Source organism: Xenopus laevis, chromosome 5S (assembly GCF_017654675.1).
Source record: "Xenopus laevis strain J_2021 chromosome 5S, Xenopus_laevis_v10.1, whole genome shotgun sequence".
In the NCBI taxonomy this organism is placed as follows: Eukaryota; Metazoa; Chordata; class Amphibia; order Anura; family Pipidae; genus Xenopus; species Xenopus laevis.
In genome coordinates this window covers 141,938,799-141,953,817 of record NC_054380.1, presented here as the reverse complement: position 1 = coordinate 141,953,817, position 15,019 = coordinate 141,938,799, and the positions used below count along the sequence as shown (strand labels likewise).

Below are 15,019 nucleotides of genomic sequence, written 5' to 3'. Positions count from 1 at the left end.
GTTTATGAAGGGTGCTGGGAGTTTGAGTTCATAAGCTGCAAGTAGAAAGGCTACACAAAGTCATATCATTTCATATTCCATTTTCTATGTAAATTCTGTATGTGGGGCATTTACTGTGCCAGCTCCGGGGTTTCACTGATAACTCCTGTGTCAACAATCAGGGTGAACCCCCAGCCGCAAGAATTCCCACTAAGTGGAAGCACGAGGCTGAGAAATTGCTGTTCCCACTCTTTGGCTGAATGGAAAAACAAATTCCCACCATGAGAACCACATTATGACTCTCGCCCTTCCACATCACAAACACTCGCCCATAATACTCAGGCTATTAAAGATATTGGATTCCCTGCGCCCCATTACTTGGATCTGCCACAACTCTGTCCTCTGAGGATCCAACTGCCATTTGCACTTAAACACATTAAAGGGTCTTACAGAGCCGTGGTCCTGACTCTCCAGTATAGGCCACCCCTATAGCTTCTTGCCCCTCCCCCCGTGGTGTTTGTGTGTAGAGGGTGTATCCACTGTGGCTCAATAATAATCAGCAATATGGTTTGGAAATGAATTTCTACACTCAACAACCAACGCCTACACCTTCCAGCTCATTTCACCATTGCCTCTGTAGTCGATGATTTGACCCCAAACATGAAGTTGACCTCATGGATGATCCAGTCTATGGAATGCTGGGTGTGACACGTGTAATGTTATGAGTTGTTGCCACATTGTGGGGTGAGGGACATGTGACATGTTGCTCTGTACGTAGTTTCCACTGACAGACACTAGGGGGCGCTCTCCTGTTGCCTGTGGGCAGTAGTAAGGCTTTAGCTGCCTATTATACTGCCTGCCCCAACAACAGTAGATATATAAAAGGCAAAAAAAAAGCCTATATCTCTGATGCACTAATCTCCAAGTTTGTGGTGGGCTACAGTCTACCTGTTGTTCTACATGTTTCTTTAAACACAGGCGGATGGTCCTTCCACTGTTTAGCCCTACCCACCAAAGAGGGTTCTTTCTACAGACAGAAGCTCTTCATATTTGAGTGGAATTGCCCCAACAGCAGTGGCACAACACCTGCTTGTAAAAAATGCAACACAGGCTTATAGGCTGTCACCCCTAACCATGGCACCCCAACAATATCCCCCCTAACCATGTCCCCCCTAAGCATGCTGCTAGTGTCACCACAATGCCACTAGTCCATGGGCTTGGGCCACATATCTAACACTGGCACCTACAGAGCTTAGGCCTAAGCTTCCCACTAGGGGATGGAATGTGGGTGCTAATTATTAAATGGGCTACTATGTACAGGTGACACTTGATTTGGCCAGGGAGACTCATATTTTTTTCTTCAGGCATCACTTACCCTTATGTGCCCTAAGGTTGCCAATGTATCAAGTTCTGTGTGGCACCAACATGTGATGGGTCCATGAATTCAGTAAATGCCCCTGGCACATGTATTCTGGTACACTGAGGCCCATTGGATACAGTTGGAATTGCAGTCATCAGTGGAGGCCAGCTAGCCTTTGCTGCATTTACAGGTTGTCAGAACCATCAGTGCAGAAAAAATATTTGGGTGGAGTTCCCCTTTAAGCTTTTAGGCGCATACGCTTTGTTGCAGATGGTGCTGGAGTTTAGGACCCGGCCTTTCTGCCCACAAATCCACTGCGGTTCTTGACACAACAATATCAGGTCAAGTCTCTGCAATTACTGCAGTTTAGTAGATAAGGGCCTCGTGCAGCATCACCTCCATCTGCTTCTCACCAGGCCGTGCGAGTAAGAGCTCCATGTCTGCAGCTGATAAAGCTCATGGGACCCACAGTTCCCTGTTCAAGGGGGAGAATTTCCTGGGATTTTTTATGTCAATTTTATACTTTATAATAAAGTGTTTGTGCATTAAGCAAACGAGCCGGAGAGTTTAATGTACAGATAGAACTAACGAGCTCGTTATTATTTCCTTTATATTCATAATGTCTCCCACACCCTCTCCCAACATGACCCTAGTGCCCCCATGTCTCATATACCTCAATGTGATCTGCCCATTTCTGAACTCTGCTACTAACCATGGCTAGCCAAGGATGCTGGGAGTTAATGGGCTGTTCCTGCTGAATTGTGCTTAGTACAGGGAATATCTATGCTGACATAGTTTTATAGGATCTCTCTATACAGACTATGAGCAAACTTAGGGACTGTTCCTGCTGAATTGTGCTTAGTACAGGGAATACCTATGTACCATAGTTTTATGGGATCTCTCTGTACAGACTATGAGCAAACTTAGGGACTGTTCCTGCTGAATTGTGCTTAGTACAGGGAATACCTATGCTGCCATAGTTTTATGGGATCTCTCTGTACAGACTATGAGCAAACTTAGGGGGCTGTTCCTGCTGAATTGTGCTTAGTACAGGGGATACCTATGCTGCCATAGTTTTATGGGATCTCTCTGTACAGACTATGAGCAAACTTAGGGGCTGTTCCTGCTGAATTGTGCTTAGTACAGGGAATACCTATGCTGCCATAGTTTTATGGGATCTCTCTGTACAGACTATGAGCAAACTTAGGGACTGTTCCTGCTGAATTGTGCTTAGTACAGGGAATACATATGCTGCCATAGTTTTATGGGATCTCTCTGTACAGACTATGAGCAAACTTAGGGACTGTTCCTGCTGAATTGTGCTTAGTACAGGGAATACCTATGTACCATAGTTTTATGGGATCTCTCTGTACAGACTATGAGCAAACTTAGGGGAATATTCCTGCTGAATTGTGCTTAGTACAGGGAATACCTATGCTGTCATAGTTTTATGGGATCTCTCTGTACAGACTATGAGCAAACTTAGGGACTGTTCCTGCTGAATTGTGCTTAGTACAGGGAATACCTATGTACCATAGTTTTATGGGATCTCTCTGTACAGACTATGAGCAAACTTAGGGGAATGTTCCTGCTGAATTGTGCTTAGTACAGGGAATACCTATGCTGCCATAGTTTTATGGGATCTCTCTGTACAGACTATGAGCAAACTTAGGGACTGTTCCTGCTGAATTGTGCTTAGTACAGGGAATACCTATGTGCCATAGTTTTATCTCTGTACTAAAGGAGCCAAGACACTTCTTGCATCTCTTCAGTGAAAAGTACATAATGAACTGAGTCTTCATCATCTTTTATCTTTTACTTTCTAGGGGACCGAGGGCCAAAAGGTGAAAAGGGCGACAGAGGAGACAGAGGCGACACAGGTAAAAATCTTCATTGTGAATTTGTTTCTTGAACAAATAAATGCATTTTCTGGGGCTGAAACAGTAGGGGGTGCTGTTCGTTATTATGAATTACAAGTTCTATAAAGCTTCTTGCTGAAGGGAAGGTAATGATCTCAGTTGGGTTCACGAGTCATTGACAGGTTGATAGGTTCTGGTTTTGTATAAGTTTTAAAAAGAGCGACCCATGCATCTCTAGGCCAGCCAATGATATTATACATGCACTAAATCCATTGATTGGTTGGTCTTACCAAAAAGCTTGGTAGCAGGGCCAAACATGCCCCAGAGATCACACAGTCTTGTCCAATACAAGAGTCACTATTTACAGAGAGATTGATTCTCAGGTGGACCTTATCAAGCAGCTGCAGGGCTCACTGTGGATTGATGGGCTACTGAGGGATCTCGGGCAAAGCAGATATTATCAAACACCTGCAGGAGTGCACCTAATCTTAGTTGGAGCAAGTATGATGAAACATCTACTGGACTCACTATATGTTGAGAGGATCTCAGGTAGATCAAATGTGAGGGAAAAACTGGAGTCATTATATGCAGAGACTAATCTCAGGTGGAGCAAACATAATGAAGGTGCTACAAGGCTCAATATTTATAGAGAGGATATTAGGTGGAGCAAATATGATGAAGGAGCTACAGGACTCATTATATGTAGAAAGGATCTTAGGTGGAGCAACTACGATGATGGAGCTACAGTGGTTCTGTTGATATTCCCATTTATGAACAGGTTAAACAGAAGCTGCGGCATCACAGGTTGGGTCATAGCTATTAACGGTTTTCTTTGTTGTGTTTTATTTTAATCTCCAGATTTCTTGAGTTAATAGATGGAGCTAAACACAAGTCCATGAGAATATTCATCCATGTAAGGAACATAGACAAGGCCTTCTGCTTTGGGACTCCACTTGGTGCAAGAGCCAAGGCAGTTATGATAGACTGGAATTATCCATTAGCTACTGGTTTCCTCTCTTTCTCATGAGGTTCCCATCATTTCTGGTCCGAACTTGCCCCATCTCACCTCTTTGTAGTGACAGGTTGATCCCAGGTTGAGATGGGGCAGGAAACTCCTCAACAATGTCTTACTACCAGTTTTTACTGGCAGATGTGGTAACTGAAATGGACCAACTGTGAGAATCCCTGGTGGTTTAGCGGTGGTGCCGCCTCCTGGATGCCCGCCATGTCCTAGATGGCAAATGACATGCTCTGTGCTCTGTGCTCCTGGGTTTGACAAGGTGATGACGCCATTGCTCATAGGCGAGAAATTCAAATATTTAAAGAGCCCGCGTCTACTGACTCGTTGCCCAACGTAGGTCTATTTTTGGTAGTTCCTGGGTGCTAATTCTAGTTTATATCAGCCGTGTTTAAACCTTGACTGTCCCTGTTCCTGTTTTGTCTGCTGCCTGTATTGACTCTTGCCTGTACTTTGACCATTCTCTCGGATCCTGTCTTGAACCCGCCACTTTGGTATTCTGACCTGGCCTGTGACCCCAACTAAGCTTCTGTCTCATGATTTTGTACTGTGCTGTCTGATTTGATACTGACTAGTCCTGTATTTTGACCATGCTCCTATTCTCCGTTCCTGTTCCACATACGGTAACCTTGCTTGGCCAGAACTCTGTCCTTGGTTCTCTCACATTTAGACATGGCGGCATCCCAAAGAGAAAGACGGTTGTTATAGGCAGAACAGTGAGCTGTGACTGGGACCTTGAGGTTTGTTCTGGGTTTGGGATAACTAACATCACACCAATGCTCTTCACGTGTAGTTCTTTATTCTAGAAGAACCTATGCAGTTGGCTCCTTCATTCTATTGGGGTACATTTTTCAATTCTTGAATTCCTTTTACAGTTACAAACATTCCATTTTAAGAGTCACGTTGAACAATTTTAGGGGGATCTATTGTGGCTTCTGTAGCCATTCAGGGGATAATTAGAGTTTAGCAATGACTGGTTTCCACAGAAGGGTGAGGTGGACACCTTCTTGTTGAACTGATCGGGAGCCCCGATGTTTTGTTGATAAGAGTTTCACAACTGACTCTTTCTGAAATGTTATTCTGCTCCTGGTTGATTTGCTCTAGTGGAAAGTTTCTTCTTTATCTAGAATTTAAAGTTTGTCATTAACCAAACATGTTAGGATTACGGAATCTAAAATATGTGTTATCTGCAGACAAAGCACAGACAGCAATCACTGGACTCAACTTTAGCCAAACCCAATGAGATTCCCTATGAAAAGTTTCCTTTTAGAAAATAACCAACTGTGGCCTCACATGCTTACTAAGCCTTGAGAGACAAACCAGAAATGTCTCTAAGAATGTGCCGTGTGTGTCTTAAAAAGGAATGAACTTTCCTTTAATTTTAAATAACTGACTGTATTAGATCCAAACTATGAAGAGGGTGTGGCCTGGAAAAAGGTGTTCCTCATATCTATGTGTAATTTGCCTTCAATGATTCAGATATATCTCATCCTGCTAATGAAGAACATAATAGACCTAAATGGAACTAGAGAGGTTTTTGTAATTAGTTTCATCTTGGTTTGGGGACTTTTCTCCTCCACTAATAATATATTAGCTCAGAATCCCAGCTCTGTCCTTCCAGCCAAGCCATACACATTACTGCTCATCAGTTTTCCAAGTGCTGACAAGTAAATAGTTGATGGATAAAGCTCTGTGACTCCCCTCTGAGCGGCCTGTTATGTATCATTAGCTGATAAATGGTGATGGTTTTGGGCATTGTCCGTTATCATATTTCCCAGGAGGCTACTGCATTCTTCTTTATTGGAATCATCCAACTTTGGAGCCTGCAAACCAATAATCTAATTATCCTTATCTGTCAAAAAGAAACGAATGAGCTTAATGTAGAAATAAACATCTCTGTACAGTTCCAGATCCAGTGGGTGTCTTTAAATAGAATGTAAGGAAATAATGAAAATATATTACATTAAGGTGCTAAGTATGTGCCCTAGGTTAGTTGGAGTAAGTGGAACCCACCATTCAGCATGGTGTTTTACTGGGGTTGAAGGCTGGTTGGGCTAGGGGATGAGTTACCATGTTTCTTCTGCAACCCCTCAGTGAAGGAAAAAGAAGAAACTCATGGTGGGGAGCCTCAGTGAATGGTGGGCCTGAAGCAGAAAGCCTCAGGAGGGACCAAGTGGTCAATGATTGGGTAGCAGATGGTTAGATCTTTATTTACTTAAGAAACACAAAGGTCCTAACTAGACACTATTTGCTGTAGAAACACAAGCAAGGGACTATCCTAGATACTTTGTATATTTATCGTAGGACCACAAGGTAGTGGACTATGGACTATTCTAGACACTATTTGCAGTAGGAACATAAGGTAGGTTCTATCCTAGACACTTTATATATTTTTTCTAGTAACACAAGGTAATGGACTATGGACTATTCTAGACGCTATTGGCAGTAGGAACATAAAGTAGGGGACTATTCTAGACACCATTTACTCTAGAAACCTGCTCCTTGGCTCTTCTCTCATTGCCTCCTCACATTCCAGACTTTGCAAGAACCGCACCCCTTCTCTGGAATTCTCTTCCAAGGTCTGTCCTATTTTCTCCCAACCTTTCCACTTTTTAAAGATCTCTTAAAAGACAATGATTTGGAAGCTTACCCTCATTTAGTTTAGCATGACTTCAGTTTGCTACTAAATGTAATACCCTATGCTACATCTCTCAGCTTGCTTACATCTGATCTTGCCCATTCCCACACCTTGTGCCCCAAGCCCATATCCTTTTAGATTGCAAGCTCTTTTGGGCAGGGCCCTCTTAACCTTTTGTATTGGTTCTTGGTCAACCTTTATGTCATTCTGTATTTTCTTTGTATAAACCCACTTCTTGTACAGCACTGTGGGATATGTTGGAGCTCTAAAAATACATGTTGATAATAATAATAATAATAATAACATAAGGTTAGCGACTATCCTAGACATTATTTACTCTAGGACCACACAGTAGGGGACTATTGTTAGAGACTAATTCTGTCTGTAGCTCAACTAAGAACTGGGAGTGGAGTTAAACTCTAAATTTATTTTCTTTGGCTCCTGAATTTGCCCTGTTTATTTTGTTATCCATTTTTAAGGCCCTCTATCGCCCATCTGATCTTTCTGGATAGTCCACTCACCCTTGAGGGAAAAAATACATTGTGTTAAGTTTTCCTTCATTTGACACTGTATTGTGTGGTCCCACCTCTATATTAATATTAATGCCTAATGCATTTCCCTGATTTCACATTTTCCTGAATTTTACACCACTTTTGTCCTCTTAAAAACCTAAAATGAGGGTTCTATTGTATTCATATTAAAAACAAGTTGTCGAACCAGGCAGAGATGGTTATTATGGAACGGAGTGCTCACAATGTGGCATAATCTGAGATGTTTAGGAGGATACGGTAGGAGAAACTTGTGCTGCAATATTTACTCTACAAATAAAGTGGAATTAATTTTTTCAGACCGTTGGAATGATTTGTGGATTGAAGCAATTCAGCCATAAGTTTGAGTTGCGGGTAATTTAGAAAGAGGTGATGGGATTCAACAAATGAATGTTACAGTAGATGTTGTATCATTATATTTGGGGCTTGTTTCTTTTTCCTTTGCATGAGGATAAGCTGAAATATGATTCAAATTAGCAGTTGGGTCTAGTGCTGATAATCAAGAAATAATAATGAGACAAATGAGGGGCTCCAAGAACTACAGGATCTAAGGGAACATGATGGTAGCGTGGGAGAAGAGCAAAGATCTGTCCTAAAAAACAAATGCCGTCTCCGCTGTAATTAATGCCAACATGGGGGCTGTTTGGGTGTCAGTAAGTTCTATCCCCTCTGTTGGACCTCAGTATTGAATTAACTCTCCATTAACATGAAGTGACATTGTTTTATATTGATACACAAGGGTAGTGTTCTTTGTGCCCGTGGTGCCATTATTTTTCTCCTAAATGCCATATTTTTGTTGTTTTTTGGCTATGGCTTCCTTCACTATTCTTCATTTGATGTTTTTGTTGTTTTCTGTCATGTTAACTCCCAAAGCCTTAACTTTATTTGGATTTCTTAACACTGCAGATTTTTTTTTATTCCCCATCAATTAAAACATAGACCTTTAAAAAGCAAACCAACCAATCAGATCATCCTTTACATGCAAGGAGGGCCCCTTTTCCAAAGACGCATGGCAGTACCTTCTTGTCTGATATCTCTCATGTTTTAACCCCCCCCAGTCGCAGACGCCCATAGCGGCAATTGGGCCAGATGTGAGTGCCGTCGGAATATCAGGGACATGTTGGAGAAGCTGCAAGTGATTAGAGGAAGAGTCTCTCTTGCCAGTGTTCATTTAGTCTGAGACAGTGTGTATTTATACAAGTGTGTCCCTACTTGCACTCCCAGCACTATGTCTGAGGCACACCATTAGCTTTCTACAGCAATGCTGCCCAGTGGCTCTGTGGTGCTGTAGGGAGGAAGAACTTTATTATGTATATTGGATATGCTGTTTCATCCCCCATTGTGGATTACTCAAGCCAGTTAGCAGGTTACACCCCATGGTGAACCTCAACTTTCAGACCCCTACTCTAGGTGCAGGCTAAAAATGTTCCCCGATCACCTTAATTTAGAATCTAAGACGTTATCTAGTCACAGTTTGAGCTCTTCCTACCCCAGGACTCACTCTTCACTTAGGTCTCTTACCCCAGTCGCTGAACCACATTCTTCATCCTCCAGTGAGAGATTCCAAAAGAATAGTAGGGGTGCATCCCCTTTTTTATAGATATAATATACCTAAAAGTAGTGCTATAGATACTAGAGGCTAACTCTCCAGCTGCTCTTAATGGTAGAGCTACACGTGACTACTACTGTAGATGGTACTTTAGTATTATAGGAAGGGTCTCCAGGCTGCACTATTACTCTCAGCATATTCACTTTGAAGTTTCGGCACCAGTGGTTATTAAACAGGAACTATTGATTTAGTGAAGAAATAACAAAAGAACAAGTATACACAATATCACATCACATATGGGTATTATTCAGGTTACACCGAGTGTTTCAAGGGATTACACAAAGATTGCCCACTTGAGTCCCTACAACGTGCTGAGTGTCACATGGGGACCTACCACTTACTAAGCTTTAATAAGGGGTAGGTAACACTCTTAGAGTGTCGTATATAAAGTCCTACCTTCCACTATCCTGTCCTCATTCCTAGGGTCCCTTATCCCTGACTTTACTAAGGCTTTGATTACCTTATGGTTTAATCTCCTTACAGAGGTCTCCTACCTCAGGCTCTCCAGCAGCTTTCACCTCCTCCTGGATTGGGATCCATAGAGACAGGACCATGTGCTTCATACTCTTATATAGACCAGGGCACATCAACTTCAGCCACTACCTCTGGACCTATGGGAACATATTCCTCCCCAGGGCATTGGTACACTTCCTCATAGTAGGACTGGTTAACTCCTTTAAATCTCCTATACTGTTAATAGTTGGCTATTTTACCATTCCTACTCTTTTACCCTACTTATATCTCCATATGTTCCTTGTTATCTCCACTGTTCCTCTAGGTGCCATCATGTTTTCATACCACCCACATTCAATCCTCTCTTAAAACATGTCTCTCCTGCTGCTCCTTCTCTCTGAACTCTCATTCCAACTTGCCCCCAGCTCCTAAGAACTAAATTCATTGCCTACTTTTTGGAGCAGTTGAATGGTTTATTGTCTAGTCTTGGAACTAGTCTTGAAACTAGTCTTGGAACTTATTGGCCACTGCCCTAACCATTGTGCTTAGTAAAACATATTATCTATTTGTGCCTGTATGACCCACCTACATAGATTGTAAGTTCTACAGAACCAGGACCTCTAGGACAGTTAGATTTTTAATAGTAAAGGTACCTGATTTTGCTATTCTGAAGGTGAATAAATAGGACCTTGCTGTACAGCCGCTGTACCTTTTCCAGACAGTTAAACAGAATCCCCCCAGATCCCTAAAATAGAAAACACATGGAGCCCCATAAATCACTTGCTGTTGCTCTTTTCCATTAGCCGCGTATAAATGATATGGAATGGGATAAACATATTCCCTGCCGGCACTTCGTAGCTCTATCGCTTTCTATTTTTATTTGTTTTATTCCTTGAGCTCGTGTTTATATGCCGGGAAATTACAGGAATACGCAATCCACAATCCCGTCGCTGATATATCGCTATTAACCTTGCTGGGAGGTGCTGGGAATAACTAATAACATCTGTGGAGTTGGAACTGGGTTTCTGTTTGTGCAATCAGCCCATTCAATCAATAGGTCTAATTATTGGGCAGAAGGGCATTGTTAGCATGAAATCCTCAGGCTCCGTATGTGATGGATATGGGAATGTTACAATATGGAGATGTAGGGGCTGGTTTATTAAAAGAGACACAGGGGTGAGAGCTACGCAACTGCATCTCCTTGAAATGGGCCAGATTAAAGGAGAAGAAAAGTCTATTTATTATCCTTCTGTTCCCCTCAGGTCACTAGAGTGCCGACTGCCCCATTCAAACTGCCAGTCACACCCAGCTGCCATCTTGCAGTGTTTCCGTGTGACCTGCGTCATTGCTAACAGTGGACTAAAGATTGGCTTGTGTGTGTGCGCCATCAGCTTGAGCATTGAGACTCTTCCAAATCAAGGGCCCAGGGGGTGGGCAGCAAGTCAGGGACGGTGTGACGGCAATCAGACCAGTTATGGTATATGATTCATAAAAATAGTTTTCTACCCTAGAGAAATAAAAGGGCAAAAACCATACAACATGTCTTTAGATATGTTACTAACCCAGGTGTGTGTTTCTGTTTTACTTGTCCTTTACTTGTGCAGTTCTCTGTTTTTGCTTTAGAGTAGAAGGGGCCCAAGGCAGTGAAGTTAGGGAAATATAAGGGAGGAGGAAAACTATCATGGTTGAAGCATTGCCCCATAAATCCCTGACAGAATCAGATTTTGAGCCATTGGGTCAATAGGTGGCTTTTGGGTTTGGTTGTAAAGAATTGAGGGAAAAATTTAGGGTTAGGATTCCAAAAGGGAAGATGCATTTAACTTGGCTATAGAACCCTAAAGCTACTGTCATCCCTGAACATTGTGCTAATTTACAGGTCCCCACAATAGATTGAGTCAATAGGTTCAGCAGAATTGATTCATAAATTTCTCATGCCAATGCGACTTAACTCTGAGCCACGGAAATGACTCACCCCCCTCCCCAGAAATGATCTGCACCTCCAGTAGCACCCGATTGACATTGCCTCTCTTATGAGGCATCACTGCACTGCATTCATAGGTTTCCCTTGCAGTGAGATGCAGAGGAATGAAGGGCTTTGAAAGATATGACTTTAAGTTATTACTCGTTAGTGACCCAATGAAATCTAAGAGAAAAGTAATGATTAAACACATTAACCAATATATTTCTACCGTAATAAAGCCACACTCTTGACCCACATCTATTTACTACTGATACACTTAAAACCTTTTGGAATTACTCTTTGAAGGTGAAGCAATCAGTTCCTCATTTTCACTTCAGCTTTTTGCCTTCCTTATTGCTGCTTTGCAGTATTTATTGTATTAATCACAGATTCTAAAGGAAGTTTCTATCCCTTTTGCTGTCTTATTCTTTCCTATTAACCCCGTTACTATCATGTACCTTGGAACGGGGCACCTTGTGTCTGAGAGAGTTGGTAGAGATACTGTCAGGCACCTCCAGTGACGGCTCCTTTTGTCACGGACTTCGACGCTCTCCACTGCAGGTCAGAACTGTTTGGAATTTGGGCACTTGTGTTTCGTCGCAGTTGGGAGTCGGCATTTACGCACAGAACATGATGATTCAAACCAGCGTCCAGTTTGACGCTCTGCGCATGTACCCTAATAATAAAATGACACACCGGCCTTGTACCTTCTGCTGACTAATGACTTTTCTGTCTGTTTCTACGTTGCTGAACCTTTGCTGCCTGGACCAACCCTCTGCTTGATTGACCTGTGTAGGATCATACTGTATATTAATAATAATATACCTCAAGCCTCTTACTTGGGTGTGGTTTTTTGGAGCAAGCAGACAAAGAAACGTATATTAAAGAGATTATATTTCATTGGAATAATTCATTGGATTTTTACACATAAATGATTACACTTAGACTAAAACAGTATGTACAGTATTTACAGTTACTCATTATACAAGTCTACATTGTTGTTACCACCATAGCAATGGAATAGAGGTCAGCTTCATTATGGCTTCCCTCTGGTCTGAAGTCCTCACATACTGACTTGTCCCAGGTTCCTCCGTCTCTTCCCCAGGCTCCTCTCTTCCCCAGGCTCCTCTCTTCCCCAGGTTCCTCTCTTCTCCAGGCCCCCAGCTGCTTCCCTCTCCAATCTCTCCAGGGTTTTTTATCCTCGGTTGTGACACCTGCAACCACAGCAACCTCCCAACTGATAAGATGCCGAGATAAACTTGTCTTCCTCCTGTTGAGCGAGTTTTTTTGCATTCAGTAAGTTGATTTATGGTCCCCACAGCCGACATAGGACTAAGTAGTCACAGGAAACCCAAAGTATACATTAACATATACTTTAGGTAAAACCTATAATGTCAAACCAAGATGGCAATTTCTTACACCTGCTATTGCCTGCAGCTTTGCCTTGACATTCCAGAACTCTTTTGGCACTCCTGACATTCCTCCACTGGTTACAGTTCTGTTTCCACTCTCAGAGATTGTCTACCCTGTGGGAGGTGTAGGAGAGGCTGTATCTCCACCAACTTCCTCCAAGACAAGGTCCCCCGTTCCATAATCACTTCACAAAGTGAGCAGGTCGGATTGTCCTCTTATTACCACAACACATGGGCAGATCATCAATCTTGACATGGATCTACGTCATCGCATTCCGTGCGTCAATACCGATGCTCCCACGCAATGAAATGCGCATGCCAAAACACCAACTTGCGACGGAGATAGTCCAAGTCCTTAATGCTTTTACTTTTTGTGGGAATAAATTTTGAATAGCTATGGGTTAATATCACAGGTATTGGACCTGTTATCCAGAATGATCTGGACCTGAGGTTTTCAGGATAACGCATCTTTCCATAATTTGGATCTTCATACCTTAAGTCTACTAGAAAATCATATAAACATGAAATAAACCCAATAGGCTGCTTTTGCCTCCAATAAGGATTGATTATATCTTAGTTGGGATCAAGTACAAGCGAATGTTTTATTATTACACAGAAAAAGGAAATCATTTTTATACATTTGGATCTTTCATTATAATGGAGTCTATGAGAGACGGCTGTAATTCTGTAATTCGGAGCTTGCTGCATAACGGGTTTCCGGATAATGGATCCTATACCTGTATTTCGAAAGACAAAATTCTTTCAGGTGAAACCTGATGTCCCAGATTCACACCTGAAAGCCCATTTTGTGTCAAATAAAACCATTGATATAAAACTGAGATATAATGTGAAAGTGAACAGGTGGGTTTTAAAAGCCCCTTCAGGTTTCCCTAAGGGCAAGTAGAAAACTATAGACGAGCGAACTGCGCTGAGCTTTGAGCTGAGCTCTCTGAAGCTGAAACAAGACGGTTTTATTGGTCCCACCGAGACCCCAAATATAATCTGGTTTTATTAGCTGTTAGCGAATGTCAAGATGTAAAAATATTGGCAGAACAATTTGTTGATCCAACAAGAGACTGTTTAACGAATCAGCGACTGGTGCAGAATGGAAAGGACTTGTGCGATAGAATTCTCCAGTTCTGTTATTCAAGCAAACAGATCATAGCTTTTGGGACTGGTCCGTTACTTACAATTTGCAGAATTCATTAATAAGCTCTTGGGGCTGGTACATAAACTGTTGCGTGAGATGTGTCCTTCATACGTCCAGAAGGTCTCCCTATAACCGTGTCTCCTGGTTGGCAAAGGACATAGGAACCTACTAGTCACAATAGAACATTCTCTGAAGATAACAAAACTGACTGGACACTGTGTTTTATATTAGTTGGCTTTATCTTAGACTTTAGGCTTTATCTCTAGACTTGTGTATTGCTTATACTTCACTTTGACCAAGGAAAGACCTGCATTGACTTTATTTCTGCTTTAGGGGTATCATCTAACTTGTTGGCTATTTCATGTGAATCTGCATTAATTATAATTGAGACAGCTGCCCCTTTCTACAACCATGGGGGGTGCTGTACACTCACTGCTATTCCATTTATTTTTGTAAATATTATTAAAGGGATACTGTCATGGGAAACGTTTTCTTTCAAAACACATCAGTTAATAGTGCTGCTCCAGCAGAATTCTGCACAGAAATGAATTTCTCAAAAGAGCAAACAGATTTTTTTTATATTTAATTTTGAAATATGACATGGGGCTAGACATATTGTCAGTTCCCAGGTGCCCCAGTCATGTGACTTGTGCTCTGATAAACTTCAGTCACTCTTTACTGCTGTACTGCAAGTTGCAGCCCATCAGCAGAATAATGTGAAGATAACCAGATAGCAGCTCCCTAACACAAGATAACAGCTGCCTGGTAGATCTAAGAACAGCACTCAGTAGTAACAATCCAGGTCCCACTGAGACACATTTAGTTACATTGAGTAGGAGAAACAACAGCCTGCCAAAAAGCAGTTTCATCCTAAAGTGCTGGCTCTTTCTGAAAGCACATGACCAGGCAAAATGACCTGAGATGCACCTACACACCAATATTACAACTAAAAAAAGACCACCTTCCTCCCTCTTCAATGAGGCACTGATTGTGGTCATTCTGAAAGAAGGAAAGGACCCTCTGAACTGCAGAT

General features: G+C 42.1%; 1 protein-coding gene across 1 annotated transcript in view; it reads left to right on the top strand.

Moving 5' to 3' along the window:
- scara5.S (scavenger receptor class A member 5 S homeolog) overlaps positions 1–15,019 on the top strand; it is a 135,527-nt gene that overhangs the window by 103,510 nt on the left and 16,998 nt on the right. Inside the window, exon 7 of the mRNA XM_018266060.2 lies at positions 3,166–3,219. Within this exon, the coding sequence (XP_018121549.1) occupies positions 3,166–3,219 (54 nt within the window). The remainder of the gene's footprint in view (positions 1–3,165; positions 3,220–15,019) is intronic.